Source organism: Rhincodon typus, chromosome 1 (assembly GCF_021869965.1).
Source record: "Rhincodon typus isolate 14 chromosome 1, sRhiTyp1.1, whole genome shotgun sequence".
Taxonomy (NCBI): Eukaryota; Metazoa; Chordata; class Chondrichthyes; order Orectolobiformes; family Rhincodontidae; genus Rhincodon; species Rhincodon typus.
The window spans coordinates 115935199-115956694 of record NC_063332.1 but is presented as its reverse complement, the minus strand read 5'-3'; the positions used below and the strand labels follow the sequence as shown (position 1 = coordinate 115956694).

General features: G+C 40.2%; 1 protein-coding gene across 3 annotated transcripts in view; it reads right to left on the bottom strand.

The window, feature by feature from the left end:
- Positions 1-10765, bottom strand: part of LOC109916957 — a 39263-nt gene extending 28498 nt beyond the window's left edge. Inside the window, exons 1-2 of one of the 3 annotated variants that reach the window (XM_048602349.1) lie at positions 10462-10765; positions 334-515 (exon numbers count right to left, since the gene is read on the bottom strand). In XM_048602349.1, the coding sequence (XP_048458306.1) occupies positions 334-515; positions 10462-10580 (301 nt within the window). In that variant the 5' untranslated portion in view covers positions 10581-10765. The remainder of the gene's footprint in view (positions 1-333; positions 516-10461) is intronic. The other 2 variants (XM_048601736.1, XM_020516713.2) reach the window with 2 other exon arrangements.
- Between the last annotated feature and the right edge of the window lie 10731 nt (positions 10766-21496).

The following is a 21496-nucleotide window of genomic DNA, read 5'->3' as shown; positions in this document are numbered from 1 at the left end:
ATCATGTCCTGAACCCCAGCAGAACTAACAACCCTTGACCCAATTCAATTTTTCCCCACCAGACCCGAGTTGACGACCCCCGTCTCTGCAACACCCAACCAGACAGCTACGCCCCCTTGTGACCCAATGTGAAACCTGCCCCCTCTCCACACCAACTCCTCACAACCCCCCCCAGGCCACACTAAATGAAGCTCTGTACTGAAGATATTTAAACCCCTAAACAGAATATTAGTAAGGTATAGATGTTGAAAATTGCCTTCTCGGGCAAATTTCAAACTTATTGCTTGTATTCTCCATATTATATAAACATTGATGCAACATTTTAATTCTTACCTTGTTGTTTACTGACGCCTCGTTCCAGTTTTAATATTTCTAGCTCCTGTTGTTGCCTCAGTACATACAGAAACAAAAATACTTGAGAAACGAGGAGGACAAAGATGAAGATAGTGTGACAGATCCACTGTGGTTGACACCATGCAGAACATCTGCCGGCTCTGCAAGTTGTGTATTTTTTCCTACGATATAAATAAAAATTTTGATTACAATATGTTTGCATTGCATGCAAGATGAGTTTTATTGAGTAACTTAGTTTGTCAAAATTCTTGAAGATTACTAGTAATGTTGGACTGCATTTTTACACTTGGTAATTGCCTTAGATATGATGGCACACACCAGCACCACACAAATGTTCAGGAATATTAACAATGTAAATATAAGAGCTAGGGTATTATGTGAAGGAACTGTACGAGATTCAGTTCATTCCTGACCAGGTTCCCACCTTCTACTTTTCATGAACATGTGTTCATCTAAGCCTTTGCAGTCTCTATATCCAATCCTCACAAAGTCTCAGTCATTCATTATCTTTTTCTTGTTAATCTACATTGGTTTCCAGTCCATTAAAGGATTACTTTAAAAATTCTCATCCTTGTGTACAAATCTTTCCATGACCCCATCCCTTCCAATTGTGTCGTTTCCATTTGCTCTACAGATTTCCAATAATTTAGTATTCCTCCAAATCAGGCCTCCTGCATATATTACATTTGTTCTGTTGCACTTTCAAATGCCTCAGCTCTAAGTTGTGGATTTCCTTCCTTAAACTTATATGGTATTTCCACATTTCTGTTTAAGATACTCATTAATTTCTACCACTTTGACCAAGCTGTTGTTAATACATCATCATATATATCCCCTTCTTTGACTCAATATTTATACTTTGTTTGACAATACTCTTAGGAAGATGTTCTATTACATTGAAAACTTGGGATAAGTGCAAGTTGTTATAATGAGGTAATTGGAATTGCACAATCTGGCTGGTTCACAGTGTCTATTATTCTTTTTCAAATACTAAGTTTTTAGTCTGCTTTTTCAATTTCAAACACAAAGATATGGGTTTTGAAGAACATGTAATTAAGTAACTTCTAATCACTACACTACTGAAATACATTTACAATTCCTTTGTGGATGAATCTTTGAGCTAATTAAGACATTTTTATTAGAATTAATTACAGTACAGAAACGAGCTATTGGCTCATTACATCTGCAAAAATATATTTTCTTTTCAATGAAGTGCCAAGTTTGATCTGATTTTCTAGTACACTTCTCATAACATTTAATATTCTTCTTCATGAAGCAATTATCAGATTCTCTTAGAAAACATTTACAGACTCTGCTTCAACCAGTCTATTTTAGAGAATTCAAATTCTTAATCTCTGCAAACATAACTGCTGAGAGGTCAGCATCGTGGGAACTGTCAATATTTTCTGATAAGGATCGGGATGGTCTAGGATTATCTTGCACAGTCTAGTTCTTGGCTGAATTTACTTGCCCCGCAGTGAACTACACCCTCTGTAATCATCATGTCACTTTGTTTGTTAAAGGCCATGATTAAGAGCTCTGGAATTCTCATGAATACATCACTAACTTTATGCATTTAACCTTTGAATTCTTTTATTTAAGGTAGATTTACTTTATTTACCAGTTACATGTTAGAGCTATTTAAAATTTACCAGCTTTTTTTAAAGCTACTGATGTGCCATTGCTAGCAGTTTTTATGCTGACATATGTGTTCTGAATGTTTTTATATCCCTCCCTTTAATTCTTATGTACTGTTTGTAGCAGAAGTGCAGAACTCATTAAAACTCTGCACTTGTTTAGACACAATAAAGGTTGGAATAAGAAAATACCTTTTGACCCATTGCAGTTAACATGACTCATTTTCTGGTCTATCATGATTAAGGTATACTTTAATAATGAAATATTGCAACAACCTGCATGAGTTCTCAATGTCTCCTAATGTAACTTTGACCAGAGATTGGCAGTTCACTCAAAGAAATGGCAAAAAGTGGCTGATCTGATACAAAGTAGGAGTTTGGAACATCACGTAATGAAATTTAAGATCAAAACCATTTTAATTCTAGGGATAGTTTTCCAAGTATGTGATGGCAGTGTGGATGTTATTGGATTATAGCCTAAGGTTTACCATCCTAACAATGGATTTTAGTTTTCATTCATCACAGTTGACTATATTAATATTTAAATATTGCTAAAAAGAGACATGGTGTTAAGGCTTTTCATCGTACACTCATTAGCTCTGAAACAAACAAAACATCAGAAAGGAAAAAAAAAGCATTTCTACAGCAAGTGAAGAGGGTGATTGTTGGTAGAACTATGGTTAGCATGATGAACTGTTAACCAGTTAAACTCAAACCAGGCCATTCAACTCTGGTCAAGGCACTGCCAAATGACTACAGTTTCTCATGCTGTATGCATCGTTCTCTCTTTTCTAAAACTGTTTTTCTTGTGTTTCAGTCCTGACGAGTGCAAGACAAGACTTTCAATTACATGTCACTTTTTAGCAATATTTAATTTCTGTATTACCAAGCAATTATTTACACTAATATTGCAGCATTTGGATTGACTTAATCTGATGTTTTAGTTGATCTTGCTGTGAATTTCTTGATTCTTCAAATCTCCTTGGCAAAAAAGGAATTACTGGAACAGAGTTGAATCAAAATGAGCAGCAATTAGATTTGCTGATGGACTGTCCAAAAATTGCTCATCTTATTTAGTGGAGTCAACCATGAGATTGTCTGTTACAATTTTGTGATGGTGCCAATGCTATATAGAAATACAGACTCTGTAGTTGTAAATAGTGTCTATTATAATCTGTGTAGTTTATCAATGGTAAGATTTGTACAGTTATCTGTCTGCCCAGCTCAACGTTGTCCAAAATGTACTGCAATCTGCAGTTTCCAAAACCAGCGGGAAATATTTGGGAGTTGTTGTCTGCATAATTGTTGGTTCAAAGCGTACTTTTTTTTTGAAACAGTCTATAAACGAGAAGAGAAACCAAATTCAGGCTTCTGGGAAAGTGTATTGTAACTTGGGATTTCTGGCTATGATTTCAGACTTCAGGGAAATCAACAGGAGATCTTAGGTCACAAGGGAATTGAAGACTGGTTGGGGAAAATCATGAAGCTGACAGATCAGTTTTGTTCAGGAGGGAGACAACACTGTAGGCTAGCTGAGATAACTAAAAAGACTGAAACCTGAATACTGTGGTAAAACAAGTGAAGGAGATTCTACAGAAGTGGCTCATTTTGCAAATAATCATGAATGTGGAGGTTTTGGTGTTGGACTGGGGTGGACAAAGTCAGAAATCACACTACACCAGGTTATGATCCAATAGGTTTAATTGAAATCACAACTTTCAGAATGCTGTTCCTTCGTCAGTGTTCTGAAAGCTTGTGATTTCAAATAAACCTGTTGGACTATAACCTGGTGTCGTGGGACTTGTGGCAAATAATCATATCCTTGTAGCTTGGGTGGAGTGAAACAGTTCTTGGAGACAATCATGATTAAATCTTGGGTGAAGGAAAGGAGTTGAAGCCAAAGTTGTAAAGGTCTTTAACACTGCACATGGGATTCTGTCAGTAAATCTGTGAGTTCTATCTTTGTTGCATCGGCAATTTAAAATGTAATTTATAGTTTCTGTACAATACAATTTGCCTGTTAATTCCTATTCAATTTATTGCGATTTTGGTTTGACTGTTAAAGTAAATGTTATTAAAAGTGATATCTTGTCCATTGTTTCTCTTGTCTGGTTCTTTTATGCTGTCAGCTGTATGTGGATAATTCAGAAAACAAGTGATCCAGGAATATACTTTTTATCATCGATCTGGTAAGGGGCAACAGGTAGAAGATTACTCATGGTGTAACCAAAATTACAAATTAATCTGTTGAGATTAGCTAGATTGGTAAGAAGCAAATCCATGATAAGGCAGGAATGGTGGAAATGTTTTCCATCTCTTTTTCCTCACTGATGAACATTCAGATAGTGACAGTACAATAGCAACATTTGCAAGCCAAAGCAAATACTGGCAACAAAAATAAGCAGTATAATTCATGAATTCATTATGGAAACTTTAACCAAAGTTGTAAAAATCATCTGCAGAACAAATTGTTATAACAGATTTGAATTTGATGTCAGCTGAAGTGATGATAGAAATTCAAGCAGAAGACTTCGATTCTTCACCTTCCAAAGCAGTGTTAATCAGTACTAGTGACAGAGAGAATTCTAAGTAAAGAGCAATCCTCCAGTATCATGATCGAATAGGAGACAATGTCTGCTGCACCAGTCCCTCAATGATGGAGACAGAATACATACTTCGACACACATCTGTCAGAAGATTGAAAATAAAGATTTCCTTGCACAAATGAAAATGAACTGCATGTGACTCCATGGAAGCAAGACCAACACCCATCGATTCAGGTCATGGTCAAAAAGAAGAAATTACCTGGCTCAGAAATGCAGGATAATGCAAAAAAAAGAAGGATTTTGTTTTCACCGAGCTGCAGTTTTTTTCAGATTGGAAATTCATGAGATTAGAGTGTAGTTACTACTAGATTCAGTAGGAAAGAGTTTTTCTGAAATTTAAGGCTCTCCCAGATAAGATAATGGACTAACCATATGGGATAGCAGCAAAAGCATCCTATTTGAAGGACATCTAAGGAACAGAATGTCGTCTAGTGCAGAGACAGTTTATGGACCATATGAGGCTATGATTAGAATCAAAGTCAACAGTTGTCAACAGCCAAAGACCTAACAATGTTCCAAGTCTGAAAAGAACATGTTCTGGTAGAATTGTGAAACCTCTAGACTGCCTGAATTTGCAAAGTTAGGGAAGTCATAGTAGCGGTATATGTAAATACGTACCTGAATGTACAGGAGAAGAGCTATGGTGCAAATGTTACATATAATAATGGTTCTGAAAGAGTTAATGTTAGAGTCTGCATTCAGCTCAATCTGAGTGGCAGGTGACAGAAAGTAGGCACAATGGGTAGGTACTCGCGTTGGCAGGATATGACTAGTGGTGTCCCACAACGATCTGTGTTAGGGCCTCAAATATTCACATTCTTATTTATTAATGGCTTGAATAATATCATAGAACGTCATGTATTCACATTTGCTGATGACATGCAATTAGGTGGCATTGTAGGCAGTGTAGACGACAGCATAAAATTAGAAAGCTATATTGACGGACTAAGTGAATGGGTAGAGCTGTGGCAGGTGGAGTTCAATGTAAGCAAGTGTGAGGTTATCCATTTTGGATTGAGAAAGGATATATCACGGTACTTTCTAGATAATATGAAGTTAAATACAGTGTATGTCCAAAGAGACTTTGGTGTTCAAGTGCATAAATTTTTAAATAGTTGCGAACAGAAAATAGTTAATAAATCTCACAGAATGCTGGCCTTTATATCTAGAGTACTGGAAAACAAGGATGCAGAAGTTAGACCCTACTTGGAACACTGAGCAGATCAAGGCACCACACCTTAGGAAGGATACATTGATCTTGGAGGGTCTGCAGCGTAGGCTTACAAGAATGATATCTGGACTTCAGAGGTTAAATTCTGACGAGAGATTATACAAATTAGATGTTTTCTCTAGAATTTAGAAGGTTAACTGGTGATATGATGAAAGTCTTCAAGATATTAACAGAGAAAGCTAGGAACAGGAAATGTGATAAAAAATAATCCACTTTCAATAGTTGGGAATTCTAGAATGAGGGGGCATAGTCTGATAATTAGGGCTAGATTGTTCAGGAGAGATGTTAGGGAGCACTTCTACACACAAAGGGTGGCCGATATTTGGAACTCTCTTCCAGAAGTGGCAGAGTTGCTGGATCAGTTTTTAAATCTGAGACGGCTATATTTTTGTTAAGCAAAGGTATTAAGGGATATGGGCCAAAGGCAGATATATGAAGTTAGGCCACAGATTGCCATGATCTCATTGAATGATGGAACAGGCTTGAAGGGCTGAATGGGCCTACTTCTGTCCCTATGTTCCTATGTACCCAATCTGATGAGGTCATTCTGGTTTGGGTGGGTAAAGTGTAGAACATCTTAGTATGTCAAGGAGTGCACACATATATGCACAAGTCTCCTCGCAGTTTTCAAATCAAAGTTTATGTTGATAATATAACTTACACAGAATTATTTTTTCATGCAATGATTTATACCTTATTAAGACAAGAATCTCTTCCTGTTAAAACACATTAGTGGCTGTTCCTTTATCACTGTAAACCAAATAGGCCTTTAGATGTAGTCAAAGAAAGAAAAATAGTGGCAGCATACTTCTAACACAATGCCACAAAGTTGTCAAGTAGTAAGGGAAATAAAGTCCATCAGGAGGGTGAGTGTGATCTTCAACAGGGAGGGTGAGTGAGGTCCCTTGTAGAGGAGAGAGTGATGTTATCAGAGGTCATTAATCAGGAGTGGGGTTGGACTCACTTGCGGAGGTGGGTGGGTGGGAGTGAGGTCAGCTATTGTGGCAGTGAGTGACTGAAGTCAGTCATACGGCAGGCTAGAGATTGCAGCTGGGTGAGAGTAGGCCTTTGAGGGGACTGAAGTAGTGTTGAGTAGTCCTTCTCCTCCTAGCCTGTACGGAGTGTGAAAACAGCCACTTCTGGCAGTACTGGCAGCTCCTGCCTCTTGTTCCAGATTCCTAGGAAGCCTGTGCAAGCTGATAATACCCCAGCCCCGCACAGCTCACTTATACCTCCTCCCAAACATCCACCAACAGGACTGTCCGGGCCGAACCATTGTTTCAGCCTGCTCCTGCCCCACAGAACTCATCTCTTCCTACCTTGACTCCGTCTTCTCCCCCCTGGTCCAATCCCTGCCCAAGTACGTCCTCTGACACCTTACGCTAGTTGCAAAAATTCCAGTTTGCCTGTTCCAGCCGCCTCCTCTTTACCATGGATGTGCAATCCCTTTACACGTCCATTCCACGCCAGGAGGGTCTTGGGGCTCTCCGCTTCTTCCTGGAGCAAAGACCTGAACCATTCCCACCCACCACCACCCTCCTCCGCTTGGCCGAGCTCGTCCTCACCCTCAACAACTTCTCTTTCAACTCCTCTAATTTTCTTCAGGTAAGAGGGGTTGCCATGGGTACCCACATGGGCCCTAGTTATGCCTGTCTCTTCATCGGGCGGGTGGAACATTCCTTGTTCCAGTCCTATTCCGGCCCCCACCTACAACTCTTTCTCCGATACATCAATGATATCATCGGTGCTGCTTCCCTCTCTCGTCTGGAATTGGAAAACTTCATCAATTTCACCTCTGATTTCCACCCTGCCCTCACTTTCTATCTCTGACTCTCTTCCCTTCCCTTCCTCAACATGTCTGTTTCCTGTTCTGGGGATAGACTGGTCAGTAATATCCATTACAAACCCACTGACTCCCAACGATTCCTGGGCTATACATCCTCACAGCCCACTTCCTGTAAAGACTCCATCCCGTTCTCTCAGTTCCTCTGTCTCTGTTGTATATGTTCAGATGAGGCTAACTTCGACAAGGGAGCCTCTGAAATGTCTACCTTCTTCGTCAACCAAGGATTTCCTGGCTCCGTTGTCGACAGGGCCCTCAACCAGGTCCGACCCATCTCCCACACTTCCGCCCTCACCCCTTCTCTTCCCTCCCACAATAGCGATAGGGTTCTCCTTGTCCTTACCTACTATCCCACCAGCATCCACATCCAGAAGATCATCAAATGCCATTTCCACCACCTCCAGCAAGATGCCACCACCAGACACATATTCCCCTCCCCTCCCTTGTCCACCTTCCGCAGGGACCGTTCCCTCTGGGACACCCTGGTCCACACTTCCTTCACCCCCAACACCTCCTCACAGCCCTACGGCACCTTCCCCTGTAACCGGCAAAGGTGCAACACCTGCCCATTTACCTCCTCCCTCCCCAGTATCCAAGGCCTAAACATACCTTCCAGGTGAAGCAACACTTCACCTGCACTTCCCAGAATCTAGTCTACTGCATTCGCTGCTCACAATATGGTCTCCTCGACATTGGGGAAACTAAGCGTAGACTGGGTGACTGCTTAGCAGGACTTGCAGAAAAGATCCTGAACTACCTGTTGCCTGTCACTTTAACACGCCACCCTGTTCCCTGGCCGACATCTCTGTCTCTGGCTTGCTGCAGTGTTCCAGTGAAGCTCAGCGCAAGCTGGAAGAACAACACCTCATTTTCCGCTTGGGGACCCTACAGCCCTCCAGACTCAATATTGAGTTCAATAATTTTAGGGCCTAAACCCTCCCATGTCTCAGCCCCCTACCCCACACACCAGGCCTTATTACTACATAGCCTGCCATTACACACTACCTATCGTTAGTCACTAATAGTCCCCATTAACAGCTATTCACCCTCCCAGCCTGATCGTTAACAACTCCTTTGTCTATCCAACTGCCCTTCTCTCTCTTTAGGCTCTATCCTATCGTTTACTTCCTACCCCATTCCCCTCCCTTTTTTCTGCATATAAACTGATGTTTTCCTAGCCACCATCAGTTCTGAGGAAGGGTTACCGGACCCGAAACATTAACTCTGTTTTTTCCTTCACAGAGGCTGCCAGACCCGCTTTTGTTCGTTGTTTAAGCCTGTGCAAGTGCTGGTGATGTGGTAATATTGCCAGAGGCCTCATTAATGCTCTGGGATCTGAGTTCAAATTTCACCATGGCAGCCTGTGGAATTTGAATTCAATTAGTAAATTTAGTCTTAGTAATAGTATCATAAATCACCATTGATTATCATGAAAAACTGATCTGGTTCAATAATGTCCCTTTGCCTCCACGTGATTCCAGATCCAAAACAACTGATGGTTAACTCCCTTCTAAAATGCTTTAAAAAGTCACTCCATTCAAGGGGAATTTGGGATGGGCAACGATGGTTGGTCCTGCCTGTGATATTGCATTGCACCAAGGGATTAAATAAAAGCACTGGTTCATTTCAAGTCACTAACCCTACTGCATGTTCAGAGACCAGTTTAAAGATATTAGTTAAGCATCCTACAAAAGGCAACTCAAACTTCCAAAAAATGTTTTTACAGCAGAGGGCGTGGTAGGTTGAGGGTCACAATCCACACGTTTCAGGTTTTAAAGGCCCCCAAACCTTCTGCTGCTTGTTGGGGGAAGCTGGGTTAATATCAGACCATTCACTCTGTTTCAGTTATGACTGCGTTGACAGCGCACTCAACTCTAAGTTAGAGGCTGCCGGCATCACATCCCACTCCCGGGTTTCAACACAAAAAATAAACAAGCTGATTAGCTAGCTAGGTAGATTGGACTGCTGGTATATGGTGCTGAGTGAAGCCCATGATACAGGTTCAATTCCTACACTAGCTAAAATTCCCACCTTGTCATCATCGCCGTCACCCCTAACCATGTTGGCCCTCAGATTAAATTTACCACCAGATGTTTCATTCTCTCTAAATAGCAGCAGCCCTCTGGGACTATGGCAACTTTAGTTACTACTACTGAGGGAGCATGAAGACAGAATGAGATGAGAAAATGGGACCCCAATTACTCTTTCAGGTAATTGTAAAGTAATTCATTAAAGGAAGATCAGTCATCCCTCCATCAGCAAAACTGATTCAGTCAAATGCATCCACACAAACAGGTTATTCGATCATTGTCACATTCATGGGAGTTTCCTGTGAACAGATTTGGTTGACTTTTTTTTTCCAAAAAGTGGCCTGACTTTAAGAAGTACTACGTTTGTTACATGGCCCTTTGAGACGCCCAGTGGCGGCATGAGGTATTGCCGCAGTGCTGGATCCGCCTGAGCACTTTGGGGGTTTATTTCAGACTAGCAGCACCCTCAGTTCTGTACTTTCCGCGGAATGAGCTGGTTAATTTGCAGCCGTTGCTTTTGGCTTGGCTGGGCAGGGAGAATTCAGTCACCAGTTTGACCTGCATAGTGAATTGCTACAACAGGTAAAACTCACCAAATGCAATGAGACCATTGCACTGTGGTCCGATCCGAGCTGGCCGCTCGTTCAGCTTTGTTCAGTTGGGGAATTAACTGATAGCTGTCAGGGCTAGGTAAAGATTCTTTAAAAAGTAATCGCTATAATCAGTGGCTTCTCTCCAGTTGTAGGCAGCCCACCCTTACCCGTCTTTCACCGAGCGGGTGTCCATCCAAGACATTTTCATCTTATTGAACTCCTCGGTCTCACACTCCGAGTCATCGTCCAGGAGGACGTACTTCTCCTTTTTCTTCGGTTCAGGCATTTGGGGAGGTTTCGGGCGGTGGAGGGTTCAGCAATTCCTCTGGCCCTCGCGAATAAACCTTCCAGCGGACAGCCCAGTAGGTTTTTGGGGAGGAAGTGGTGGTTTGGGGGAGAGATAGGGCAGGGAAAAATGCTTACTGTTCCTCAAAGTTTCAGCATCAATTACCTGCAGACTCCACCCAGTCTTTTGGACATTCTCAGTCAGTGACTCAGTGCTTTGCTGACCTAGTTTAATGTTTCTGGGGCTGTTATCGCTGGATTTCTACTGGGGACCCAAAGCCAGGTTTTTGCTCGGACTGAGTTCCAAAGAAGTTTTTATTTGTTTTCTTCTTTTCACCTGTAGGCTATCAGGTTAAGACCAAGACCTTGTATCTGTGAGCGAATGTACTGAAAGGAACTAAATTTGACAAAAGGGGTGGTAGCAGATGATTTTAACCCTACACGTCCTAGACACGTCAGACACTTATGGAGTTTAAAACAAAAACAGAAATTCAGCAGGTCTGGCAGCATCTGTGGACAGAGAAAGCAGAGTCAATGTTTGGAGTCCAGTGACTTCATCTGAAAATGACTCTTGATTCTGAGACAACAAGGTGCAGGGCTGGATGAACACAGCAGGCCAAGCAGTATCATAGGAGCAGATTCTGATCTGACTTTTCATCTGCTTTCTCCTCACAGATTGGCTGAGTTTCTCCGACGTTTTTTTGGTTTGGTTTGAGATCTCCAGCATCCACAGTTTTCTTTGTTTCCTTTTACTCATGGCATTTAAACAGTTAGTTCCCCCATGCAGTCTTATCTAGGGCCTGAGCAGTGAAGCAATTGCTTTCCAGTCAAGCTAAGGGGTGCATAAATATTCCTTCTATTCTGCAATCTTCTCTTTTTGTTCACTTTTGGAATGTGGGCACTGATAGTGGGTCAGTAATTGCTGCATTAAAACAAGTTGCCATCCTTAGTTACCCTTGAGAAGGTGGTGGTGATCTGCCTTCTTGAACCACTACAGTTGCTGCGCAGTACATAGACCAGCAATGCCGTTAGGGAGGGAATTCTCAGATTTTGACCTAACAACAGTGAAGGAACGGCGATATATTTCTAAGTCAGGGTGGTGAATGGCTTGGGAACTTGCAGGTGGTCGTGTTCCCATGTGTTGCCCTTGTTGTTCTAGATGGAAGGGGCCACGGGTTTGGAATTTCTTCCAAAACTCTCCCTACGACCACCACAAGATGGCAGTGAGCTACTATTTGCTAAACCTATGCAGTTGAGAGGGGAATCAGTGATATTTAAACTGAGGCTGACAGTACCCTGGACCTACCAAGTGATAACAGGAAATCTACCTGGTAATAAAGTCAACACAAGTGTGGGGATTCAACAAACATATTTATTTTACATTTGAAAAGGCCACCTCTTAGTATCCAAAGCTGGCCTGATGCAATTTGCCACAAAGGGGAAATTATAACAGATTGGGATTCTGTGTTCTTCCAAGCAGGTTGGTTACCTGTTCTGTTTACATACTCAGCTACATATTGGAGCAGGGCAGCTGCCCCATCAAATTTTTAACAGCTTCTGCAACACAAATGATTGTAGTTGAATTCCTCCTCTGTGGTGTCACTACTGGACCCACTGAGATTCAGGCATTATGAACCATGATGTGAATGAATTTAGACCTGAAGAATAAATACTGTTTCCATTTGAGCTTTTGAGTACTCCTTAAAGCGATGTAAACCACATTGACTCACATCTGAACATTGGCTCCGAAAAGATTTATGATTTATGATATAGGACCAGTTAGTACATGTTTGTCTGACAGAATGTGCAACACCCCAGTCTAAATTTATTATTCCATTCACTGCAAATGTTTTGTTTTTGGCCAGGTTGCAATGAACTAAGTAGACAAACTGATTTGTGGAATTAAGTGAAAGCTTGCCTAAATACTCATGAATCTGAACCAGTCAAAATCGTGTTTAAGGGAGAATTGCCACTCTCTAACACTTGTGCTTTAGCAACAAGGTTGATTTTCCAGCATCATAGTTTTTCTGTTGCTCTTTTGTGGGATTTGGGCATCACAAGCTAGTCCAGAATTTATTTCCCATCCGTAATTTCCAAATATCAACTACATTTCCATGGATGTGGTGTCATAGTTAGATCAGGTAAGGATGCCAGATATCCTTCCCTAAAAAGCATTAATAAACCAGTTGAGCTTTTACAAAAATAATCAATCTTGGTTAAATGGTCACCATTAAGCTAGCTTTTTTTCCAGATTTTTATTCAAATTTAATCATCTGTCATGTGGAATTCAAACCCATGCGTGTAAAGTATTAGCTTGAGGTTCTGGATTACTAATCCAGTGACATTAACACGAGATCACCCTTGTACCACTGCTAAATTGTATTTCATTTTCCCACTCTTCATCTGCATTTTTAAAAAAAATAAACATTTTTATTTACAATAACAGCTATTTATATTAATGTAGCATGTAGCATACTTAAAAGTCTCAAGGAATTTCTTAGGAATGCTAACAAGCAAAATTTGACATTGAGGCAGTCAAGCAGATATTAGGGTAAATGTCAAAGTTTGGTTAAAAAGGTAGGCTTCGAGGAGTGCCACAAAGGAGGAAAGAGATGCGGAGATAATGCAACAAAGAACTGCAGATGCTGGAGATCTGAAACAAGAACAGAATTTGCTGGTGAAACTCAGCAGGTCTGGGAAGAATGAGTTAACGTTTCAAATCCAGTGACTCCTCATAAGAACTGAGTCACCAAACTCGAAACGTTAACTGTGCTTTCTTCCCAAGAGATGCAGAAAGCTTAAGGCCATTGCAGCCGAAGGCATGGTCATTATTGAGGTATAAATTGACACTAGTGATGTTCAGGAGGCCAGAGAAGGAGCTGCATAGATATCTGAGAGAGTTGTAGGACTGTAGAAGATTAATCAGATAGGGTGAGATATCAGTGTACATCTCACTTCATTTTGGTCAATTGAATTTCAAAGGGATACGTGCTGATAATAGTGAAGTGTGGTTGTTTTGCCAGTGGTTTTCCATTAGGTTGTGAGTCCTGGTGTCAACTAGTACTATATAAGCTATCCCCCACAGTCACTTGTGGCAAGGTATTCCATCTATTAATTTGCAGGAAAATGTTCTTTCCTTTTATACTTCTAGTAGAAATTACATATTTATAATATGTTACTGATTCATGAGCCAGAGGAAATAATCATTTACTGTTTACCTTCTCAAACCTGAATACCTCTTCAAACATTTAATTAGATTTCACATTCTTCCTTGCTTCAGTAAACACAGCAATAGTTTACCAAGTTCCTTGTTCAAGTCTGATCTGATATTCTCCTGGTGAATTTCGACAGCATTTAACAATGGTCCCCTTCTATAATAGAATAAGGCACTCTGGAGCAACTCAAACTCATTATTATTTATACAATGGAAGTTTTCACTGCACAATAAAAGTAATCACCACTGTCAGTACAATTACATATGCATGAGATTCACTTCACTTCATACAAAACAATGAAAATAATTTTTACAACAGCCCACTATAAATGGAGACTGTGTTGAGATAATAGAGCATGCACACGGACACAGTGCACCTATCTACCCACTGGTGCTGAGGGCTGGCATTTAGCTGAGTGAGAGAGTCTTTGTAAAACTCTAAATTTGTTTGCAGTTAATTTATTTGAAATTCATGCCTTAAATTCTAAATTTTCCACCCTTAAGCAAGGTGTTATGTTTTGTGTTCTCGACTGGAATAGCAGCTGAGTTATTTAATTAAAGAAAGCAGCTTAAGCGGTCTCTTCTTTAACTAGGGTCAGCTAACTCTCTAGCTTTAGAAGCATATAAATACAAATATCTCAGGACAACTTAGCACTAAGTATTGATGTCCCACAAATTGGAACTCACTTCTACTGTATCAGTCATTAAATCACGCAATCATCTCTCTAATTTTATTTGCCCTGTGCCAATTTACATGCAGTTCATGTAACAGTCCAGAGATTATTACATTTGAGGTTCTGCTCCTTAGTTGAGTGTCCACCTTATACTGAATGTGCTGAAGCTGTTGCTTGTCCAGCCAAAATCTTTGGTACCTACATGGATAATAATGACTCAAGCCTCCACTTTCTACTCTAGGTTGCTCTTCACCCCTGAGCAGGTGTCTCAAACCCTGGTACTGGGCAGGCAACACAGCTAGATTCTTTTCTGTAGAGAACCATGTCAATCTCTCTCATTATATATTTCCTTAGTGCTGCAAATTTCAGTTTTGTTTGCCCCACTTGAATGGCTTCCTGTGCCATGGTCAGCTCATCTACTCTGCAGCTACCACTCTCATCCAAACACGCTGAAAGATCTACAAACCTTTTGGACAACTGCAAGTCCTGAGGCTACTGCACTGCTGCCTTCTTGTGTCCTCTTACCTTCCTCGCTTGCAGACGCATTCACCCATCCGTTACTGCTGATCAAACCAGAAGATGCTATTTTAAAAGGTATGACTGTCACCTGGTTTAAAGCATCCAGATAACATTCACGCTCCCTGATGCATTGCATTGCAATGGCTGCAGCTCACCAAATCTGTGTCAAAAGCTCCTGTAATAGGGGAAATACTGTGTCAGGAAGGGATAAGGGGTACATATTATGTATTTTAAAGCCTTAAACATTTTCTTTTCATTTTAATTAATTTTAAAGTGATCCAAATGTCCAAAATTCTTCCCGTCTCCTAAAATTTTCATGTTCATTCAGGGGCAGTTCCACAGTTCTTAAAATATTTACGTTTATCACCAGAGGAAACAGTGACCCAGTCCCCTGACCTAGTGTTGTTTTCTCGTTTAATGATTGAATGAAAGGCTTTTTGCCAATTCTGGTGCCATAGGCAAAGCACATACAATAAATAAAACATCATAATGTCACCTTGAGTAGAAGTACTGCACCCAAGTGCAAGTTTGTTCAAACCTTGATCCATTAAGTTATTCATCTCAATAAACTATCAATTATTTCTCATATATCACGTATATGCTTTGCATATTTCAGTAATAGTAACATTTTCTTTCTATGTTTTGTTTAGTTTAATTGCTGTTGCATAGGAACACAGGAACAGGAGTAGGTCGATTTGTCCTTCATGTCTTTTTCACCAGTCAGTGAGATCATGATTGATCTGTATCTTGACTCCATTGTTCAGGACCCACAGAGACTGTGAGAAAGATATTTGAATTTCCCATGGCTGCCTGGAAGAATCACACAATAAGATTTCAAATTTTAAGACTTTTACTGTAAAAATAAACTAAAAGCAACTTTGCGAAACGCTATTATCTAGACAATATCTATTCTGTAGTGTGTGCTATCAACAAGATGCACTGCAGAAATTCACTAAAGACCATAAGACAGCACTTTCCAAACACATAACCACTTCCACATAGTAGGACCAGGGCAGCAGACACATGGGAATGCCACCATCTGCAAGTTTCCCTCCAAGTCCTGACTTAGAAATATATCATTGTTCCTTCACTGTTGCTGGGTTAAAATTCTGTAATTCCCTCCTCAAGGGCATTGTGGGACAACCTACAGCATGTAGATTGCAATGGTTCAAGAAGGCAGCTCACCACCAGCTTCTCAACGATGGGCAATAAATGCTGGCCAGCCAGCGATGTCCTTGTCCCATGAGTGAATAGAAAAAGGAGAACAGTAAAGGCCCCGCATTTAACTTTAAGAAAAAAATGAAAATCCCACTCCATGGTTTTACTCTATTTTGCCTTTTAAGTGGCATTTTGTTCTCTAGGAGTCGCTCAAAGTTATTCCCAGTTCCTGCTAGCTTAGTTCCTTTTACCTTTTAAAAACAAATAGCTTCAAGGGGAGAACATTACAGTGCCAACCCCTCTTCCAATGGGAATGATTTAGAGGGGTGGTCTTGTGGAGGGAGTGTTTGTAATAATCTTCAGGCGGGTAGTTGAAATCTTGTCCCGCACTTTGTTTTCACTTGGGTGTCGTTCAGTAAACTTTGGCTTATGATGATGATAACGCCACTACATTTATTTGGATCTGCACCATTTTTCACCATTTAAAAAAAAAATTGAATCTATCTTTTCTTGATCCAAGATTGATAAACTCAAGCTTACATGTGTTGAAATCCATCCGCTATAGTTTCACTTACAGCTCAACTGTGTCAAAATATTCAACGTAAGTTCATTAAAAAAAGTATTTATCAAGCATTTTTCTGATGGGGAGAGAAAGGTGCAAGAAAACACATTTGTCCAGGGATTTTGTGAGGCTGTTTCCACTTCACCACCTTAAAGCTACTGGAAATGTGAAGGGGAAGCACAAGAATAATGTGATGGAGAGGAAATCCCTCACAAATGACTGGAGGTTTTAGAGGAGTAAATGCTTAGTTCACTGATTCCAAGTGACTGTTCTGACAGCCTCCACAGCCAGAAAAGATCAAGAGGGATTCCTTCGGAGGTCTCCTGATTTGCCACTGCAACCTTACAAAATCCAGTGGCTACACCACTCACATAATGTGCTCAAATTGTCTGCCAATGTTACAGCAGTTAGTGGGAGAAGCTGAGCAAACCACAGTGAAAGTCTTTGAGACTTCACCTCACATTTAATGGTTGTTCTGAATGAGTTAACTGATCTCAGCCGGAGTTTGATGGGAGCACTCTAATTGCAAATCCAGCAGTAGTGCCACCCTGACTAGTTGTTGACAGCTACATAGATGCTATTGTATCTCCAAAATGTTTGTTGTGTCTTTCATTGTGGTATGGTATATGTCTATTTCATAGGAGGTGGCATGTCATTCATCGACTGGATTCATAAGAAGTCCCTGCCCAACACTATACAAGTCTGTAGTTGGTTAGTTGTCGGTGACCAACTAGCCACTATAGTCTTTGTAAAGGAGTTAACAAGAGTCATTAATATGATTGATTAGACTTAAAAAGTATTATATGTATACACTGACAAGACATTGAAATTGAGTTACTTTCCTTGGCAAATATCTTGTGCATGCCTGACATACTTGCAACAGTGCTTTCCTAGTGTGGATACTGAACAAGGACCATGATGAAAACAACCAGAGGTCAGAGTACCTCTGGGTTCTGTTGCACTGCGACCAGCTATGCAACTGATGTAAGTATTGTGCCATACAAGTTTACAATTCAGAATGAAAGCATTTGCCCTCTTCTGATATCCGTCCTGGCTCTTTACTGGTACCAATTCAAAACAGACCTTTTCATGTGCCTGGATTGTCTTCTCTTTCGCATGTTTTTCACTTTTAAGAAATACAAGCGTTGCTGTCTTCATTAATCCTGTGACAAACTATTTTATTCTTTAACAATTTTCTGCAAAAATGATCTGATAATGAAAACTTGTTCAAATTTGCAGCTACTTAACATGCCAAATATAGTTGAATTTTCTATAAAAAAAATTGTCAGCCACAATGTATGTTTTTCATGAGGAATTTTTGAATATAAGTCTAATGTAACTGTTTTCCAGTATTGATTTTTTTTTCCTCTAAAGCAAGCAACCACATTCCCCAGTGGCTAAAATAAAAGTTGTCTTTAGCTTTTAATGTTTAGTCTTTGATCACTTCTCATGGATATAGTTGTCAAATTCATCTCTCGAGAGATTGTAAACCATGCTAATAATTCAGAACCACTGATCAGTCTGTCAGAACTCATCTGTTACATTGTTTCGGTGATGACGTACAGATCATAATTCAGTTTCTTGAATAAAGTGTACAGCCCCATTTATGCTGCTATATTGGAAGAATTCCCCTTGCTTTATGTTGGATAGAACATTCATCTTTAGATCTTAACAAATTATTAATTTCTTATACTGTGTCAAAATTCATTTTGATAGCTAACGCCAGTAAAATGCAGACACCTATTTTGTCCAGCGCCAGCTGTAATGTGGTTCCAAATCATTAACACATATCGTACTTATCAATAGCTCAGTTGAGATGTCCAACCATTTGCCTGAGATATAGAACCTCTAACTGGGGAAAATTACTGTTAAAATGATAATTATTGACTTTGTAATGCAGATTGCATTTCAGACTAAGGCACATCTTAGCTTAGATGTCGTGGCTTCTGTAAAACTTTGGTCTGAAAATTGTTTTCAAAATAATGGTGAAGCTAATAGTTTTGCTGATATTTACATGTAAATTCAGGTGAAAGTAGATGCACAGTTAAATGCAGAAGTCTAGAAATATACTGTCTGATTGTACCAGGTAATTTGGTGGTAATCTCACTGCCTGTATACCGATTGAAATTCCTTAAGGAGCCTGACATTCCAGCACGCGCACGATAAAGACAAACTCAACTCAGTGTAGAAAGTTCAGACTTGTTTATTTCAGTAAAACACCTTTTAGTAATGTGTTGGGTGATAGTTATTACAGTCAACCACCCTGAAAATAAAAAGTAGCTGTTGTATTGACTATTGAATCTCATTCCAGCTGGCTTTCCTTATTCTTTAAAATTCAAAATTAAAATTACTTCAAATTAAAAACTTCAAAAATATATTTTTTATACTCTTTTTCTCGCTCCTTAGTTTAATTGTTCTTTCCCTCCTCATATTGTTTTCAGTACCTAATATGACAGGGAATCCACCATTCCAAATTCTGCATCCTAATGCAGTTAGTTTCTTCTTTCTGGTCGTTAATGAGATACACAGTTGCTAACTCTGTGCTGTCAGATGCTGTTGGGCAAGTTGCTGCACTGTTTCCAACGTTGCATTTTCAGTAACTTGCAAGGTAAAATATTGTGAACTTTGGATGTGCAAGTCCAATTACCAGCAGGTATCATTCACTGCCTGCCACATCTCAGCAGAAATTGATACGTACAAAGCATTTTTTGTGGATTTTGATGTTAATGCAATTGCCTGCTCCTGTCCTAAAATTGCTGTAAGATTTTAGACATGCATGAACCTCGGTTTAAAGATAAGAACACTGGGGCTATTCCATGTTAATTTTCTATGCAATTCCTTTGGCTATTAGAACATAACAGGCATTGTCCCTTTTTTTTATGGTTTCTTCAGGGATTCTGTCAAACTTTCATGAATTTCTGATAAGAAATTGGCACAACTCCAGAAAATTCAGGGGCAATCATTTTTCACATGTAAACAGTACATATGACAGCAAAGGATTTGTATTTTCTTGCTCCCATGTCATTTGATATGGTAGAGGTGTAGTGGGCATGCAAAACCTTCCATATCATGCCAGATGTCACCAAAGGCATAAGTGCCATTGTCTGCCGTTTGTCTAGGCACAGCAGCCTTAAACACAACCAGTGATGGCCCAGATTTGAACAGGAGTTAACTCCCAAATTGTTTCAATGACATGAAGGGAATCTGAATCCCATCTCGGACATAATATCTGCATTGGAACTGGCTGTCCGGGTGGCCATATTCTGAATTTTAAAATTTTTATCTGAACCCTGGCTAATGCAGGTCACACTGGAGGATCTGTCAATTTATTGAATGCAGGCGTATCAAATAAATGGTCACACACTGAACAGCTAGACAGAGTGATTGCATTTCATCAGACTCCTGATTTTCTGAAAGCACAAGGGCTGATGGATGGCAGCTCTGAAACTGTATCAGTTACAGTGCAATGGCCAAATTGAACAGGAATGGATTCTTTTGCATTAGTATGTAGCTCGTGAATGACCAACAACATCATAAAAAGCTGGTCATCACCGCTTCCCAAGGAGAAGCCATAATGCGTTCATTTTGTCACTGTCATTTGCGCCAAGCTTATCGATGGTACATCCCAACAACTGGTGGAAAGTATCGAACAGCATGTCCATTTAGCTGTTCAAAACAAGAAGAGTACCGACTGTACTCAGCCAATGCCTACTTGCAAAACTCAGAACTTGGTTTCTGACATTAGACGGGGGTCAGTGATTGGACAGTACTTGCTAAACTATCCCAGTTGGTCTAGGAATGGAAACAGCAGTTTGCAATGTAAGCATTGAAGCTGCTTGCATTGCCATTGCCTTCCTCATTCACCTGTAAAATTACAGCTGAGCTGGAATGAATTTCTTAAGTAGCCAATGACCAGGAAGCAATAATCCAAAAGCATGTACCACTCTTAGCAGAGAATAGGCCATTTAATGTTGGGGGCGGGGGTGGAGGGTAGGCTGCCTGATGCGTTTGCAAAATATAAGGGACAGTTCAGGGATGTCAGGAAGTCAACGGGCAGGATGCCCATTTTATTTCTTGAGCCACAGTCTTCAAATACACTGGTGAGAAATTGTGGTCTTCACCACTCGTCACATTAGTTGTCTCACATCTAACAAATTACATTTCAACGCACACTTTGGTTTTCTAACATTAGAAACGTGACGACCAATGCAAAGCATTAACCATTAAGGTTATCTAATCAAAAAGATCATGGGGTGGCTTGAACTCTTCGCTAATTAACCACAACTCACCCCATTATTCTGAAGAAGTCTTTTTGGACTCAATTAAAGAATCACAAAACTATTACAGTACAGAGGAGGCCATTCAGTCTATCATGTTTGCATATAATCTAGTCCACCTTTATTATCTACTGCCAATCTCCTGCTTTTCTCCCTGTAAAATTACAGCTGAGCTGGAATGAATTTCTTAAGTAGCCAATGACCAGGAAGCAATAATCCAAAAGCATGTACCACTCTTAGCAGAGAATAGGCCATTTAATGTTGGGGGCGGGGGGAGGTTAGGCTGCCTGATGCGTTTGCAAAATATAAGGGACAGTTCAGGGATGCACACTATTATTATCTAAAAAAAATCCGATGCCCTCTTGAATGCTTCAGTTGAACTTGCCTCCACTAGATTTTCAGGCAGTACATTCCGTACTGTATTTACTACCTGTGTGACACTGTTTCCTTACATCACCCTTGCTTTGTTTGCACAGCAATTTACAATCTATTCCCTTTCGTTCTTGATGTGGA